Here is a 17,952-nt window from a genome sequence, read left to right as displayed (position 1 = left end):
GTGTGTGTGAGAGACTGTGTGTGTGTGAGAGAGACTGTGTGTGTGTGTGTGAGAGAGACTGTGTGTGTGTGAGAGAGACTGTGTGTGTGTGTGTGTGTGAGAGACTGTGTGTGTGTGTGTGTGAGAGACTGTGTGTGTGTGAGAGAGACTGTGTGTGTGTGTGAGAGACTGTGTGTGTGTGTGTGTGAGAGACTGTGTGTGTGTGTGAGAGACGGGGTGTGTGTGTGTGTGTGTGAGAGACGGTGTGTGTGTGTGTGTGTGTGTGTGTGTGTGTGTGTGTGTGTGTGTGTGACTGAAGTCATTGTCTCCTTACAATATTCCAGGTGGCGGTGGACATGGAGTTTGCCAAGAACATGTATGAGCTTCATAAGAAAGTTTCTCCCAGTGAAGTCATCATCGGCTGGTGAGTGTCAGCTCGGTGACGTGGGGTTTCACTGAGTTCTTTAATGTTTTTGGTGTGTGTGTGTGTGTGTACAGCTGTATTTTGTGTTTTTCTGTGCAGGTACGCCACAGGATATGACATTACAGAACATTCTGTATTAATTCATGAGTATTACAGTCGTGAGGCTCAGAACCCCATCCACCTGACCGTGGACACGGCGCTGCAGAGCAACAAGATGAACATCCGGGCGTACGTCAGGTCAGCGCAGCACTGTTCTTATCCTCATGCTGTATTCTACCACTGTTATATACTCATGTGGGGCTTTGGCTTTCTTCTGTTCTTGTTTTTTTATGATTGTTTGGTTGGTGTCTCAGTGCACAGATGGGAGTTCCAGGGAAAACTGTCGGCGTGATGTTCACACCGTTAACAGTGAAGTACATTTACTACGACACCGAGCGCATTGGAGGTTAGTCGCAGAAGTTTTCCTGAATGTGTGCTACAGCAGTTTTCCTCCCAGGACAACAGTTCAGATTCTTATTTTCTCAACTCTCTCTTTATTTGATTCTGCATCAATGCACATAGCTCCATGATCTGTTATTTATTTATTTATTTATTTATTTATTATTTAAGAAATAATATGTGAAGCAATTCATAGCTTTAAAAAAAACCATTGTTGTCCCATTTAAACCAAACTGATGGTGAGGTGTAAAGGAGAAGGTTATGAAGAGCACCATGTGTAGAAAATGGCTAAGGTAGCTAGCAGATTTGATGATGGACACGTTTGGACCTGCTTCCTCTGTTTTAAAGTGACCATGTGGACACATTGCAGATTTTATTAATTGAAAGGACCAAAAAACTGGACAACGCATGCACTGTTTGTGAGGTCCATCAAAAATGTTGGCAATACAACAAGCATGAAAAAGCACCTTGTACATTTCCATCCAGAGTTGGAGGAAAACCCCCCCCCCCCCCCCCAAGTGGATTATTTAAAAGTTTCACTGTAAAAGATTTGAAAACTTGGGCTTTTTCTCACTGTAGCATGTGCTGAAGCTGAGGTAAAACATTTTACTTTAAATACTTTTAAAATGGGTCACACAGTGGAAACAGGCCATCATGTTTAGAATGTAGATACACTGAGAATTGTTTTAAATCACGTTGGTGCACGCTGAATTGAAGATTCCTGGATGTGATCTGGAACCAAAGGAACATAATCACAGCAGCAGTCTAACATGCATATGCCTTTTGATTCATGTTCTCCAGATATAACAGTACAGATATTTTTCAGTGTACCTTTAAACAGAAATGTTCTGACCGCTCCTGTGTTCGTTTCTCTGTAGTTGATCTTCTCCAGAGGACTCGTGCGTCTCCCAGTCGCACCAACGGTCTGACCTCAGACTTGTCACAGGTGGCTGCTTCAGCTGGACGCATACAGGAAATGCTCACCATAGTCCTGGCGTACATTGAGGATGTGCTGGTGAGTGCGTGCTGCTGATAAAGTTCAACTCCACCCTGAAACACGTTCAGTATGTTTGTATAGAAATATTTGTGATGTTTAGTGAGTCTGGTGCACATCTGTGGGTTGGTGATGCTGTTGACAGTGGTATCAGTGTGAAAGTTTAATACTTGGACACTGGTGTGTTAGATCGGCGTGTACAGATGAGGAGGTGAGAGAGCTGGACAGACTAAAGGACTAAAGCTCTGCCGCATTGCTCTGTTTAGATAGACATGAAACATGGGCAAAATCCCACCGTACCTATGGGTAATGTAGGAAACATATCCAAAGTGAAAATGCTCCATTAGAGAAGTTCAGTTGAAAAAGTCAACTCGGAACTGATTATAAAAGAAATCTGGGATGCTGTTGGAGAACACATGCTAATGATAAAGATTCATATGTGAGGAGTTTAAAAGAAAATGTGAAATTTGCTCTTTGAGTTCAGATTTGTTTTAATTACGATACAAATGAATTGAAGTGTTTTTATACAAATACAAATCTACTCTGTTATGTTTTTATTTGGTACCAGTCTGGAAAGGTGATAGCAGATAACAGTGTTGGCCGTTATCTAATGGATCTGGTCAAAAAAGTACCCAAGATCTCAGCAGAGGACTTTGAGAGCATGCTCAACTCCAACATTAATGTAAGTGTCTCTTTATGGTCTTTATAAGAGTTCCTCTGTTTGTTTTTTTGTTGTTTATTGTGCTTATTTTATAATCTGTTTTCTGCAGGACCTCCTGATGGTGACGTACCTGGCGAATCTCACTCAAGCTCAGATTGCTCTTAATGAGAAACTTGTTGTTCTGTAACTGAAAAATAAAGACCTTTATCATTCCATCAGAGTGCTGGTGTATCAAACGTACATTTATATATTTGTCTTGAAGCAGGTGTGTTTGCTTCTTTTACTTTGCTCCTCCTGTGTGAAATGTATACTCCTTATTATTAATTAATTAATTAATTTATTTATTTATTTATTTTAAACCATTTGAGTCCAGGTTTTTTCTTCTAATTTTTCAGTTTTTTAAATTCCATCATGTGGATTCAGCGGGTAATTACTGCACATGTCTGATAATTCTGTTGTAGAAAGAATGAGCAGTTTTAATATTCTAGTACTCTGTATTCTGATGTACTGCCACCAAGGTGACTACACTGATAAGAGGATTGATGTGTGAAGGTTATTTAGGCTCTAAACGTTACACTTTGTGGCATGTTTGATTGATTTAGATCAGAGTAATAGACATATCAACACTCGTTTATTCCTGAAAAGTGTGGTAGCAAAAGCTCAAGCCACACAGACCCAATCAGAGGCCAGTATTCAGTTTACCATTATCATAAACCAGGGTGTGTAGTGTCTGACATTAACCAATCAAATCTAAACAATTTGATTGTTTTCTTCTATTTATTTTTATTATTTATTATTACTACTTTTATGACTAACCTTAATAATAATAAATTTGAAACGCCGGTCAATGATTCGTTTAAGAAATATTACGTCACACTTAGCCGCGATCGTGATTGGACCATCCGAGCCTAATCCCGGAAGTTGATAAGATGTAAGATGGCTCTGCTGCGCTGTAGGCGAGACCCGTGCGGGTTTATCTGTCTCATTCTCACTTATTTTAGCGTATTTTACGCCGACTACGTTGTTATCCAGTATGTTCTGATCCCAGCCTACTCTGGAAGGTAAGTCTCCATCATTATGTCGTATTTAAAATAAAATAAAGCGGGGTGACGCGGTGCTGCAGCAGGTAGTGTCCCTCCTCCTCCTCCTCACAGATCCAGGGTCCGGTTCGGTTACAGCTCGAGTTACTGTCTGTGTGGAGGTTCTGTGCATGTTCTCCCCGGGTTCTCCGGTTTCCTCCCACATCCACAGAACACGCTAGTACTTGTATTGCCTCCAGATGGTGTGTGCGTGTATGCGCGCGCGCGCGCCCTGTTTAAAGCTTTGTTTTGTGGAGGTTTTTTCCCCCTTTTTGATGGCATTATTCTAAACTGTGAATAAATTCATATTTTAAGGTGTTTTCTGTCCTTTTCTTTACAGTATATGGTGCACACTTCATGGATCTGTCTTTAATGTCATATTACTGCTACTTCTGGTTTGTCATTCAAAAGCTGTGTTCTCTGACCCAGGTGAGATTCATCTCCACACCTGTACCTGTATCATTACACACAACCTGTACCTCATTTCTTTTGTCTAATGTCATGGGTATAGGTTTAACCAAACCGCGGGTTGGGTGTGTTTAATGTTTATATATAATGCTTCTCTGAGCTGTTCTTCTTAAAGTGTGGTCCGGAGAATGCACAGGTAGATCACGATCAACAGCTATCTAGATTATGTTGTTTTATATTGTTATCATAGTTATAAAACTAATTTATGGTTTGAAATTGGTGGGTTAGGGTTAGACTGAGGTGGATGATGCTAATAATCACAATGAGAACTCGTTTCCCGTTGTCAATGCATCATTCTTTGATTGTGTTTAACATAAAATATTATACGGTTACACCTTATTTATCGCATATTAAATTCAGATGAAATCAGTAAATAGCAGGAGCTTTTAGGGGATCTGTTTGTTTCTCAGTGGATTTGGAATGAAATCATTAAATGTGGATCAGTGGTGGTCAGTGGTTACAGGCTTAGGGTTACTCATCAGAAGGTCAGGGGTTCAAGCCCCAGCACTGTCAAGCTTCCACTGCTGGACCCCTGAGCAAGGCTCTTAACCCTCAACTGCTCAGTTGTATAAATGAGATAAATGTAAGTCGCTCTGGATAACGGTGTCCGCTAAATGCTTAAAATGTAATGTAAATGTGATTTTCTCCTATTTCACTTTTGAGAGAATTTAAAATTCTGCTTAACTTTACGTAACATTAGTTCTGGTTGAGAAATGTACTGAATGGAAAACGTTCAGGAAATTCTGTAGTTTTTACAATTCTATACAGTAGAAAAGGTCACAGTTTGACCATGAGAAGGATTTCCCTGGCCACCACACACATGTTCTGAATATATTTGATGTGCTGCACACATTTGAGAGATGGTTATTTAAAATTTTTTTCAGGTATAGTTCCTCTTCCTGAGACAGCCATTGATTTCTCAGACTTGAGGTCTCAGTCCAGTCGTGTGAATGACCGGGTGAGGTAACACTTTACTGTGCAATATGTCAAACATACAGTACCTGCTGCTTAAACAATATCACGGCAGTGATACTCACTGTCCTATACCTCTAACTCTGCTTTTGTTAGTCATTTGTGGGATTTGAATAGTATTAAAGTTAAGCTGCTTTTTCCTGTCAGAAGTTAGTGGTTTGTATTGCTCTGACGTCCTTATGGCGGTTAGTTAGTGATTCATGTGATGACGAGCGATGGCTTTAATTAATAAAGGTGAAAATTTGCTTAATAAAGACGATATTATGGAAGTTGAAGCTTTGCAAGTGTACACATGTGCGAGCTGGATTAAAGCGGGTAAGTGAATGTGAGTAATGTAAGAAACAATTAACCAAATCGAAAATGGACTAACATGTCCATGAAAGAAGTTCCAACTAAAAATGTCAATTCAGGATTTTATTATAAAATAAATCTTGTACATTATTGAATGTCCCACATTAATGATTAATATTGCTGTGTGTGTTGTTCGGGGCGGAGTTTTTCTGTGTTCTGTGAATCTAAATTTTTGTTTAGGCAAATTTAAAATGTATAGTGTTGTTATGAAAACTGTTTTTTTGTTTTTGTTTGATTTGATTTGTTGTGAAGGGTTGTGAAGGCTGGACTGTGTGTAGTCGTTGTGAAACATATCGTCCTCCTCGTGCACATCACTGTAGAGTGTGTCAGCGCTGCATCAGACGCATGGATCACCACTGCCCGTGGTCAGTCTCACTCTCCTTCATCTATCTCTGTCTATTCTCAAATTCTTCAGACTGTTTTCAATCACACTGCTATCTTTTCCTTTATTCACTTTATTTATTGGTTTGTTTTTGTGTGAATGTTTGCTCTAATGATCTTTAGGATCAATAATTGTGTTGGAGAGCTCAACCAGAAGTACTTCATCCAATTTCTCTTTTATACTGGTGAGTGTGAAGGGCTTGTTTAGTTACTTTAGTTATGCTTTAATTTATAATACTTTACTATGAAGATGGAGTACTGTAACACTGCTGACTACGTCATGAGCAGGTTTGACAGGAGAATAGAAAGTAGAATGTTCAGATCAATTACTGTGTGTGTGTGTGTGTGTGTGTGTGTGTGTGTGTGTGTGTGTGTATATATATATATATATATATATATAATTATGATATGATATGATATGATATGATTTGACATGACACCATTCACTTCCGTTGTGTTTTGAAGCCTCTTTTTGTTCCAACTGAAAGTTACCATGTTGTGAAAATTGAAGCCAGAGCCTGTGCTGTAGAGACCATGGAGCCAGAGCCTGTGCTGTAGATGTGGGCCCAGTTCTAGCTCAGTGGTTAAGATGTTGGAATACTGATCGGAAGGTTGTGAGTTAAAAAAGCAGTGCCAAGCTGACCTCAACTGTTCAGTTGTATAAATGAGATAAATGCAAGTCGCTCTGGATAAGGGCGTCTCCCAAAAGCCAAGAATGTAATGGTGGTTTTCCACTGTGGATAGTAGCTGGTACTTTTTTTAGTACCACCTCAGTCGAGGTTCCGAGCGAGCCGAGCCGATGCTAAGTGTGAGCCACGCACTGAGGGAGTAGGGAATTCTCCTTAACGAGCGGTTCTGTATTGTTCCCGAATAAATGTGTCATTTAATACATACTTTGCGTACGGTAATATTCTATTAATTGAAAATAATGTATCGTTTATTTCATTACAGATAAAACTACAACGAAGGTTAGATTTTTAAATCACTTGTTACCGATTTCCAAACAAGCATTTATCGAGTCATATCGAGCACTACGTGGGTTTTAGAACGCTGTTATTTCACATCCTTGATAGGGTCCGTGTTCAGTGAACAGGAAAGGCATTTGGAATACGCCCTGAGCGTGTATTTGTACAGAGCTTCGATAATACTACATTATTCCTGCATGAAGGTGAGTGGAAGATGGCGCCCGCGTTGAGGCGAAACTAAAGCGCAGTGGAAAAGCAAGCATATTAAAGTAAAGCGAGTTGAGTTGAGCCGTACTGTGCAGTGGAAAAGTGGCTTCAATGTAGGTGTGGCCAGTCGGACGGTGGGTCTCCCTCTCACCAGCCCAGACTGGGGGTGGGAACACTACTTGTTCATGTCAAGAGCACACAAGCTGTGAGACACCTGAAGTGCAACTTCATGTAGCGCAACAGATAATTCGTCTCAGGGAGATAATTTATTGTCTCGGGGAGTTTTTCCTCACCACCGTCGCCTCTGGCTTGCTCATTAGGGACAAATTTATCATTTAAAATCTATATTCTGAATATATATATATTTCTGTAAAGCTGCTTTGTGGCAATGTCCATTGTTAAAAGTGCTATACAAATAAAGCTGGATTGAATTCAAATACCAATAGTGCATTGGTCTAGCCCTTGTACAGCATTATTAATTAATAGGTAAAATACAAAATTGTACTTGAATAATTTTTGCAAGTGTTATTTATAGGACTGCATGATTATGGCCAAAATGATAATCCCGATTATTTTTGATCAATATTGAGATCTGGATTATTTATCACAATTATTCATTGATTTTAGGGACAACATTTTTATTGTACTTTCACAAACAGACCGCTGCTTTCACCACCATGTTGTGCTACATTCCTGATAATGTACAAATCTTTATTGTATTAGACTGATCTTTAAAGTGCATCATCTAGTAGAAGCAAAATATAAATAAAATTGTACCCAAAATATAGGATAAATAAAAATGCCATCAACCAAATGAAAATATGCATCAAATATAACAATTTTTAACAAATGAAAACAATTCAGGCATCTGCAGAAAAGGCAATAACTGTTTATAGGAGGAGAGACGCAAGACAGTTTCTTTTAGGAGATTACAAAAATTTAGGAGCACAGTTGAAGTGTATTATTTTATTTATTTATTTATTTTTCTAGAGATGGTAGCGTTAATGTGCCACAATATAACACAAAAGTAGGCATGAGAAAACTTGAGCTTGTCAATTATGGCAGAATTTAGGAACATAGTGCGGGATCAATAAAAGATGGCGGTTGTGAGATCGGGAAGTTGAGAGAAGAAGATGATGTTCAGTGTTACTCGTCATCATAATGGTTTCTCTGTAGTATTTGCACACTTGTTCGGTTGACTGAGAAGATGAAAAGCAGTGTGAAAGTAACTGTTCCATGGTGTAGATGCATTTTGTACTTCCTGTAGTTTTTATTCTGATTGTATTATACAACTCCGAACAGGTCACTCGCACCGGTGCAAATAAATATTTAGTCACAGTCGCACAAAGTACTTCAGTCGCAAATGCGAGTGAAATGGTCGCCCTGTAGAGTCCTGAGTTTATTTGCAAAGTTTTTTCCCGTTCGGCGTCATGAGGTTTAATGTCCCCAACAACCTCTGTAGTGCCACTTAGCATCGTGCTAGTGTCATGATTTCCCCTCGCGCAAGTGCTGGAGCTCGCAGCGAAGCTGGCAGCTCGAGCGCTAAAATGCTAACTCCATTTCCGGGTTTTGGCATTACAGAATGATGTCATTCCTGCTCTGCTCTATGTGATTGGCTGTAAGTGTAGGAAGCGCTTGATTTGAGTGGAGAAAACAGCGGAGTTTTCTATGAGTGGAGGACGAACTTTAACCGTCAATATCGCAGTCAATCATGTTCATGTAATTGTGGGCCGTCAAAATCGATATTCGATTAATTGTGCAGCCCTAGTTATTTATAAATTTTTTTGTCAGGAAAAGAGTTTAGAGCTTTGAGTCATGACTGACTGAGCTACCATTCTAATCAAAGTAATGTGTACCCATTGTTGACTTTATTAGGAACACCTGCACATTTATGCAGGTATCTAATCAGCCAATCATGTGGCAGCGGCACAATCCATAACATCATGCAAATAAAGCTCAGGAGCTGCAGTTAATGTTCACATCAAACATCAGAATGAAGAAGTGTGATCTGACTTTAACCGTGGTGTGGGTGTTGGTACCAGACATGCTGGTTTGAGAATTTCAGAAACTGCTGATCTCCTGGGATTTTCACACACTACAGTCTCTAGAGTTTACAAAAAATGGTGCGAAAAACATTGAGTGAGTGACAATTCTGTGGGTGGAGGCACCTTGTTGATAAGAGAGGTCAGAGGAAAATGTCCAGATTGGTTTGTGCTGCCCGGAAGGATGGAGAAACTCAAATAATTACTCTGTACAACCATGGTGAGCAGAAAAGTATCTCAGCATGCACAAAACATTGAACCTAGAGGTATATGGGCTACAACAGCAGAAGACTACTTTGTCTTCCACTCCTGCCAGTCAAGAACAGGAATATGAGACGATAATGGGGACAGACTCACTCAAACTGCACAGTGGAAAACTGGAAAAATATCACCTGGTCTGGGCACCTACATCTTTCACAGTTAATGTCACAGAGATCTCATTTACCCCCATTCTGATGTTTGATGTGTACATTAACTGAGGCTCTGGACCTGAATCTGCATGATTATATACATTGTGCTGCTGCCACATGATTGGCTGATTGGAAAACTGCATGACTGTGTAGGTGTACAGGTGTTCCTATTAAAGTGACCAGTGAGTATAAGTAGTCAATGTAAGGTACCAACTGAAAATATAAATACATGATGAGATGAGTCTTTATTGGTCACGTGTACATTACAGCACAGTGAAATTCTTTTTTTTTTTTTTCCTTCACATACCCCAGCATGTTAGGAAGTTGGGGTCAGAGCGCAGGGTCAGCCATGATGCAGCGTCCCCTGGAGCAGAGAGGGTTAAGGGCCTTGCTCATGTGGCCAACAGTGGCAGCTTGAAAGTGCTGGGGCTTGAACCCCTGACCTTCTGATCAGTAACCCAGAGCTGGAGCCTTAACCATCAAGCCACCACTGCCAACAGTGCACTCACAATCAAGTGGTTATACTGAATATTTATTCAGTATATTTATTCAGTATAACCGCACACTTGCCAATGTTATATTGCTTAATTAATCCAAATGTTCTTAACTACAAAACAAGAAGTGGGGCGATGTTGGCATTAGAGCCAGTGGTCAGTGCTTCTCAGCAGTAGCTTGTGTGTTCAAGTCTTGCTTCTGCCGGACCCCAGACTTCTCATCCTTTACCTGCTGAGATCAAGGAATGGTTTCTGTGTCAGTAGTGGATAAAGGAAATGCCAAAACAAATGGTGTTTTAGTGTGTGATTTTGTGCTATGAGAATTAAAAAAAATAAACACATAACTGTGTTGTATGAAAGTTTATTGTATAGTGCACTTTTAATACACTTTTTTTTTTTGTTTTAAATAATGAGAGTCGCGTGGTCAGGATTTAACAAGCCTGTTTTTTTTTTTTTTTGTTATCTTTAATGTCTCCAAAGGCATGGCCAGCCTGTACTCCATGGCTCTGGTGGTGTCAGCATGGGTGTGGCGTATACGAAGTGAAAGAGATGGAGAAAACGGAGGAGAGGATGTTCCCAGTAAGCATCTAATAGTGTAAGTAAGAAAAATAAATCTATCACTCCAGTATTTTTTAGTACAAACTTTGTTATAGATTTTGCCTTTTATGACTTCTACATTATCAAGTCAGTAGGAAAACATTTCAGATTCCCCAAACTTTAGTTTTCTAGCACTAAACTAAATCTTACAGAAGAATGTTTGTATGTCAGTGAAGAAAGCATCTTGTGTAAGAGACACTTTTCAGATTAAAAACACAATAACTCCTGCTGGGTTTCACTGCAAACATAAGAAGTGACTGTGACAGTCAAAGTCTCCAGATGAACTGTGGCTGGTTCTGCAAGATGCTCAACTCTGTTTCTCTGTGTGTGTGTGTGTGTGTGTGTGTGTGTGAGAGAGAGAGAGAGAGAGAACAAAAAACGAATGCACCCTTTAGAATAATAATTTGCTAAAGTTTATACGTTCTAGGTGATGTAAACCTGTAAGATTATGAATTATTCTATATATTTTTCTTGCTTTGACGATGTTCAACATCTGGTCACTGTTCCCTCTGTATGACAGGGCACATTACATCATCTTGTTAGTGGAGTCCATTCTGTTTGGCGTGTTTGTCCTGGTGATATTTTATGACCAGGTGTGTACCTTACTTCAGTATTTCATTATGGGGCCAATAGAAAGCACGCACACACACACACACACAAACACGTGTATATATTATTCATATTATGTGATGATGTCCCATTTTGCCATGAGCCTGTTTGTTCTCCAGCTGGTGTCCATTATAACAGATGAGACCCCTATTGAGCAGATGAGAAACAGACTGATGAAGGACAGACCCAACAGCGGACAGTCAGTGCACACCACACACACCCGAAAACCGAAAGTGGCTTTGCTGAGGGAGGTGTTTGGAAGAGGTAAGAGTGCGTATCTTTCCGTAAGTGAACACACACGTATGGATGAATTTATTCCCTTCTTTGCAAACTTTTATTTACAGTATTGTGTCCTTTACTGCTCACACTCATGTGCAGTTCTCTGTTTATGCTCAGATCTGCTTCAAAAGCTTGCACTTTCCTGCTAATATTGCCATCAACATCATAGTGCTAGTCATTTCGTACATCAGTAACTGACGGAGCATTTATAGAGTTTTGTTTTTAGGAGCTTACACCAACAACTCACTGCTATCAGTTAAACAGTAGAAAATTAGACATTTATTTCAAAACTCTCTTACAGCATTTTCTGTCAATGTGAAGAGGAGAAAGACGAAAGACTGGGGGCCCTCAATGAGTATATAGGTGCATCTCAAAAAATTAGAATATCATGGGAAAGTTCATTTTTTCCCCAAAATTTAATTCAAAAAGTGGAACTTTCATATATTCTAGATTCATTACACATGAAGTGAAATATTTCAAGCCTTTTTTTGTTTTAATCTTAACGATTATGGCTTACAGCTCATGGAAATCAAAAATCCAGTATCAAAATATTAGAATAAAGAATTTATAATACAGAAATGTTGACCTGAGAAGACTCTAATCAGATAATTAACTCAAAACACCTGCGAAGGTTTCCTGAGACTTTAATCTCTCAGTCTGTTTCAGTACACAACCACAATCACGGGGTAGATGAAAGTAAACGTTGCATTTCATTTGGAAATCAAGGTTCCAGAGTCTGGAGGAAGAGTGGAGAGGAACAGAATCCAAGCTGCTTGAAGTCCAGTGTGAAGTTTCCGTAGTCAGTGATGATTTGAGGAGCCATGTCATCTGCTGGTGTTGGTCCAGTGTGTTTTCTCAAGTCGAGAGTCAATGCAGCGTCTACCAGGAGATTTTAGAGCACTTCATGCTTCTATCAGCTGATAAGCTTTATGGAGATGCTGATTTCCTTTTCCAGCAGGACTCTGCACCTGCCCACAGTGCCAAAACTTCTAGTAACTGGTTTACTGACCGTGGTATTACTGTGCTTGATTGTCCAGACGACTCGCCTGACCCGAACCCATAGAGAATCTACGAGAGACACCAGATCCAACAATACAGACGAGCTGAAGGCCGCTATCAATGCATCCTGGGCTTCCAGAACGCCTCAGCAGTGCCACAGGCTGACCGCCTTCATGCCACGCCGCACTGATGCAGTCATTCATGCAAAAGGATTAAAGCCCCGACCAGGTCCACATTTGTGTTATGAATTCTTTATTATAGATAAGATATTGAGATACTGGATTTTTATTTTCTATGAGTAAACCGTAATCTTCAAGATTAAAAATAAGAAAGGCTTGAAACATTTCACTAAGTGTATTGAATCTAGAATATATGAAATTTTTCAATTAATTTATGGAAAAAAATGAACTTTTCCATGATATAATTTTTTTTTTTAGCTGTACCTGTAGATTTGAGGTGAATTAGGTCATTACGCTATCATTGTATTACTATTGTTCAAATGTCCTTGAGGTCTGGAAAGGTGCTATATAAATGAAACATAATAATAATAATATTTATTATTATTATTATTATTATTCATGATACATAGAACTTAGCCGAATCTGAAATAAATTGGGAAATGTTACTGGTGTGGGGGTCTGAATGTACAGTCAATTAAGTCCTGAATGTTTCTTACTGAGGATAAATAAGTGGCTGAAAAGCAGTCTTGCATCAGTGGGGGAAAAATTAAGAGGAAGAAGCCAGAGAATGTAATTTTCTCTGTGTGAGATTAAAAAGCAAATAAAATGGACTAAAGAACACTCAACATGCAGTCACTGCTGGCGCTCGAGTCCTAGCACGTTAAAGAGCTGGACTTTGACAGTGTGTTGGATTGGTTTGTGAGGAGAACAGCAAGAAAGTTGCTTAAGGTCAGATTGCTTACTGGGTTTCAGAGGCTACTCAAACACTCCATGGATTTGAAAGGAAATGCATACATTTTGATGTTCATGTGGTGGGTTGCAGGACGGTCAGGACTCCATGCATTGGTTCATGTACAGCAATGAGGGAAGCAGAGCCCTGCTTAGATTCATGCATAGATTTCAGTAATCTGTCCCTGTTAAACACATCACACACATTTCAGTAGAAACATATTTAATGTGTTTTAGGAGATGCTGATCCTGTGAATCATATCTAATAACGTTGACGCCGAGACCACTGCACAGCACTTTAAAATAATCCTCTTTCATTGTTGCTCTCAAGACATATTTGTTAAATCGTTCCTGTTTAAAGGCACATTTGTTAAATATTTCACGTTTATATGCACCTTTGGTGTGTGTTTGCAGGCTCTGTGCTGTGTTGGCTGTTACCATTCCAGTCCTCTCCCCCGTCCACTGGAGGAATCAGTTACTCACCTGTTCCTGATTACGATGTGTAACGATGTCCGACGTCAGCATTACTTTAGTTTGGATGAAGGAAGGATGAGTGTGTTTATAAGTGTAGCACTGTGTGTTATGTAGTAACTCTTAAAATCTGTGTACACACTCAGTGGTATCAAGTGGCAAGAGCTATTAAGTGAGAAATGTCTCTTTCTTTCTTCCTTCCTCTCCCTCTCTCATAGCTATATGAGGTGTCGTTATTGGTCCTCATGGCCTCATAATAGTTTATTGTTGCAAATATAACAAACATAGGAATAGGGATGCACTATTGCATATTAACATACCAAATTATTAATTTATTATAAATAATTATGTAACTAATCTAGACAGGCTGTAATTATATTAGCTAATATAAAATCTGTTCCACGGTCGTATCTGGTACGTATAAGAGCAGGTTTGTTTAATGCATGAAAAATCCATCAATTTCTTCAAATTTACTTTTGCAAATAAATGCTAAACACTTTAACATCAAACGTTATAATATACTTGAATATAGATTCTGAGAAGGTTCCAGAAGTTTCTCAACATGCTGTATTGGTGTTGAAATACAGTAGAAATTGAAGCAGCAGTATATCTAACACCAACACTGTGTTAATGAAATCAGAGCCTGTCCTAAAGTGCGATAAAGTCTTTCTTGTTTGGGGCTTTTAATTAAACAATGTTAACAAACCCACTAAACATTACTGACATTTGTCTTGCACTTAAAGTGATCGTTTCTTTCTCACTTGAACATTTGTTTTTTATTTATTTATTTTTATTGAGTGATCTGTCAGTCACTTGGTTTAGGGTCTATAGGTGTTGTAGATTTTAAATGTGTATATAAATGTATTTTATAGAATTCAACGTGGGGAAATGTTGGAGCATTTTCAGGGTACTGGTTTCAGTTATTCAAGTGCTTTTTTTTGTAATATCATTTGTAATACATTTGTTTTGACAGATTGAAGGACGTGTGCGTATATGTGGTGAATGTAATATGTTTACACTGATATTTATTGTACTTTAACTGTCTAAATGCTGCTGAATTAAACAAAAGGACATCTTTTCATATTATGGCATTTTGGCTCTGCATAATCAAATCAGCAGTATGTATTTTTTTGATTATTCAAAAATGTGACTAAATTTCAAGTCAATTCTATGATTTCTTCAAAAAAAAATGATTTTATACAATTGCTAAAAAGATTTATGCACTGCCAAGTTCACTTTTTCAAAACTACACATTTTCAAAACATTAAAAACTACTGGCATTACAGTAGGTGAATTATTTTACGTATTGATGTAGTCATTTTTTGTGTAATTGTTTAAATTTTAACTACAAACAGAATGGCACATTACAATTGTACAACATATACATCTAAAAATTATATTAGGAAATTAATATTCTACTATTAATTGGTTACACATCAAGAATAACTCTTACTGAGAAAAGTAAACAGGCCTTAGTTGGGGATGTTGAGGAAATGCCCCACATAGCCCCTGGATCTAAGTGCCTTAAATAATATCTGTATGGCTTCCTCTGCAAATTCTGTGAAACCTGATCAGTTGAGATTTTAATATGCCCCTGAAGGTATGTTTAGGATTAAACTGCTTTTATACAAAATTGCTTGTCTATCTATCTTTAAAAAAAAACGTTTGTAGCCAGGCCCTCAGTGCCATTCTATGAAATTCTTAAAAAAAAAAAAAAAAAAAAAAATTTTTGTGTCTAAAAATTCTATTTTCTCCCTTTGTAGATTGAGTAATTTTAATATATTCGTGGTGGGAATTCAGGACCTCCAGAAAATGACCAAACTCCTCGGAATGACTCCAAACCACAAATGTGTCATACAAGAATCTAAAATATTTCCTTGATAGATGATTACACTTAAGAAATGCAGATTCCTCCCAGCTGCTCATATAGAGATTAGCATCGGCCGGAGCAGACTTTTCCCCCATGACAGTTCCATGAATTTGGAGGTAATATTTTCCATTAAATTCAAAATCATTACGTGTTCGACTTAGTTCCAGCAGTTGTAAGATTTCTTTATCTGGTCTTTTATTGTCTGGATATTTAGAGAATGTATCCCTTACTGCCTGCAACCCCAACTGTGATTAATATCAATAGTAAAAAAGTTTCAGGTACAGTCAAGTTTTTTTATTTTATTAACAAAATCGTAGGTGTCCTGGATATAGCTGTTATGTTTCTGAGACAGTGGATTAATGTAATGATCTATAAATTCAGCCAGACGGTATGACTCTGAATCACAGTCACTGACGAGTGGATGACCGCATGGCACTCTGAAGGGAACAGTCCATTTTTCAGGTGGTTTGTGAACTTTGGGAGAAGATAAAATTGCCTCATCTGTGGAGTGTGAGTGTATTTTGTTACTGGTTTTGTAAATATTGCAAATATTGGGTTTTCTTTTCACCTTTTCACTTTGTGCATTATCACTGTTGTTTGAGCAGATTTTGGTCTGTTTTCCTTTTTCGGTTACTGCCTCCCTGCATGGTGACAGCCGCTCACACACCTTTTAATGTTATACCTCCGTTTACCCCTAGCCAACGTCAAAGGGACGTAACAATTATTTATTAATATTTATTGCTTAAATGTTTTTTTGTAAGGCTGATGCCAAGATGTCTGAACCTGGAGAGACCTGCTCTCTGAGGAAAAAGGACTCTCATGGGAATTAACACTTGAACTCTCTCACACAGAATTAGTATCCTCACCTGAGATAGCACATCATGCTGAGTGGAGACTGAGAGATCGTCACTACACTGTTTCCTTCTTCCTCACACCCTTCTTTCTCTGTCAGGATCACCCTAAACACACCCAAAGTCTATATACATTACATAACATGTTTTAATGCGAATAAGATGTCACCTATACATGTTTACTGTATTATACAAAAGGTCTCAGTGCGACTGGAAAATATGTTCTCATTCCCTCAACAGCAGTTCAAATAAAAATATTACATACCTATTAAAGGCATACCCTCCCAGGGTCCCTCACTCAAATTACCTCCTGTATGTAAATAAGGTACATCCTTCCACAAACATCAAATTATAATCACAAACATTTGGTGGACCACAGAGCATCTGGGTATTTAGGGGAGAGCTGGGCAAAGATTCGGGGAATCTGTAGACAGATTTCCTGCACAATCACTGTGTGTAGTTTTTCTCTACCAGGTATGTAAGTTTTCACTTTCTTTATGTTGTATTATTATGTTTTGAATTTGCTTGGAATGTAATGTTGCATGTAATTCTTTCTTTTTATTAATAGTAGTATTGGATTCTGATGTTTTCATACCTGGTTAAATAAATTATTAGACTTGATTATATTCTGAATTATTCTGAAATTATTGTCTCGAGTAGATTACGTTAAATCCTTGTTACCACAAATCTGCGACCAGGTTAGTTCAGGCTAAAATCCAGGTTTAGGTGGAGCATTGGGGCACACCAACTGAGATTTTAGAGTCCAGACTAACAATTTGGCATTAAGTTAAGTGTACTTAGAGTGTACAAACTCGATAGGAAGTTTAGGACAACGTAAACTTTCCACTACTACTTTCAACGTAAAGTTTCCACTGTTAGAAAATGATGGTTGAATGTGAACATAAATGAGCAGAATGTAAGTTTGTGAAATAAATGAAACTTTATTGATTACATTTTTGAGAAAATGGCATGACTGAATAAAAATTTACTGAAATAAATACCCTAAAAACATTGATATCCCCGAAGAAATGTAAAAAAAAAAAGAAAAGAAAAAGTTTTTACATACCTTCTAAATAGGTCCCTTTAGGAGGTAAACATTTTAAAGAAGGTGTTTTATAAGAATCGCACGTATTACATGCCTTCTAAACATAACCCAGGATGTAAAATGTTTAAAGTGTTGCTTAAAAGAACCAAGCGTTTTGTTTAAACTGGAGGACTAGTTTTTCAGGAGATGTCTTGTAGGCCTATACACAACGTCCTACACACGTGTTTCCCCGTCTGATAGTTCTGTAGATAGTGTAAATTTTAAATTTATGAGCTCTGGTGACAGTGTCTGAAGTGTGTGGGTGTGTTAGAGAGAGAGAGATAGAGTCATGTGTTTCCTGGGGGTTTGTTGACCAGAATGCTTAGTGTGTTTATGTTAATGAATTAAGGGACGAGTCGTGTGTTTCAGGGTTTTACGATCCCTACCAATGTGTACATTTGTGGTTTAAGTGAATCTTT

General features: G+C 38.4%; 2 protein-coding genes across 4 annotated transcripts in view; both read left to right on the top strand.

The window, feature by feature from the left end:
- The window catches only part of eif3f (eukaryotic translation initiation factor 3, subunit F), an 8,656-nt gene extending 5,942 nt beyond the window's left edge, over nucleotides 1-2,714 (top strand). Inside the window, exons 3-8 of the mRNA XM_053615675.1 lie at nucleotides 324-403; nucleotides 503-640; nucleotides 757-848; nucleotides 1,720-1,856; nucleotides 2,404-2,517; nucleotides 2,606-2,714. Of these exons, the coding sequence (XP_053471650.1) occupies nucleotides 324-403; nucleotides 503-640; nucleotides 757-848; nucleotides 1,720-1,856; nucleotides 2,404-2,517; nucleotides 2,606-2,683 (639 nt within the window). The 3' untranslated portion in view covers nucleotides 2,684-2,714. The remainder of the gene's footprint in view (nucleotides 1-323; nucleotides 404-502; nucleotides 641-756; nucleotides 849-1,719; nucleotides 1,857-2,403; nucleotides 2,518-2,605) is intronic.
- A 68-nt stretch (nucleotides 2,715-2,782) lies between these two features.
- Nucleotides 2,783-16,153, top strand: zgc:77880 (zf-DHHC domain-containing protein). 3 transcript variants are annotated; one of them, XM_053615674.1, is made up of 9 exons: nucleotides 2,783-3,557; nucleotides 3,916-4,004; nucleotides 4,928-5,001; nucleotides 5,619-5,731; nucleotides 5,871-5,932; nucleotides 10,346-10,460; nucleotides 10,983-11,055; nucleotides 11,191-11,335; nucleotides 13,672-16,153. In XM_053615674.1, the coding sequence occupies exons 1-9, from the start codon at nucleotides 3,433-3,435 to the stop codon at nucleotides 13,761-13,763; spliced, it is 888 nt and encodes a 295-aa protein (XP_053471649.1). In that variant the 5' UTR covers nucleotides 2,783-3,432; the 3' UTR covers nucleotides 13,764-16,153. The 3 variants fall into 3 exon arrangements, with proteins under 3 accessions (XP_053471649.1, XP_053471647.1, XP_053471648.1); XM_053615672.1 differs by having other exon boundaries at nucleotides 10,983-11,335; XM_053615673.1 differs by lacking the exon at nucleotides 13,672-16,153 and adding an exon at nucleotides 12,388-12,463 and having other exon boundaries at nucleotides 10,983-11,335.
- The last annotated feature ends 1,799 nt before the right edge of the window (nucleotides 16,154-17,952 follow it).

This window comes from Ictalurus furcatus, chromosome 26 (assembly GCF_023375685.1).
Source record: "Ictalurus furcatus strain D&B chromosome 26, Billie_1.0, whole genome shotgun sequence".
In the NCBI taxonomy this organism is placed as follows: Eukaryota; Metazoa; Chordata; class Actinopteri; order Siluriformes; family Ictaluridae; genus Ictalurus; species Ictalurus furcatus.
The sequence above is the reverse complement of the archived record's forward strand: the minus strand, read 5'-3'. Positions and strand labels throughout refer to the sequence as shown.

Bases quoted from the DNA above. Each gene is read 5' to 3' on its own strand.
- zgc:77880 (XM_053615672.1), top strand. From the start codon at position 3,433: ATGGCTCTGCTGCGCTGTAGGCGAGACCCGTGCGGGTTTATCTGTCTC. The intron at 3,558-3,915 runs GTAAGTCTCCAT...TTTTCTTTACAG, and splicing joins ATCCCAGCCTACTCTGGAAG to TATATGGTGCACACTTCATG. The intron at 5,933-10,345 runs GTGAGTGTGAAG...ATGTCTCCAAAG, and splicing joins CCAATTTCTCTTTTATACTG to GCATGGCCAGCCTGTACTCC.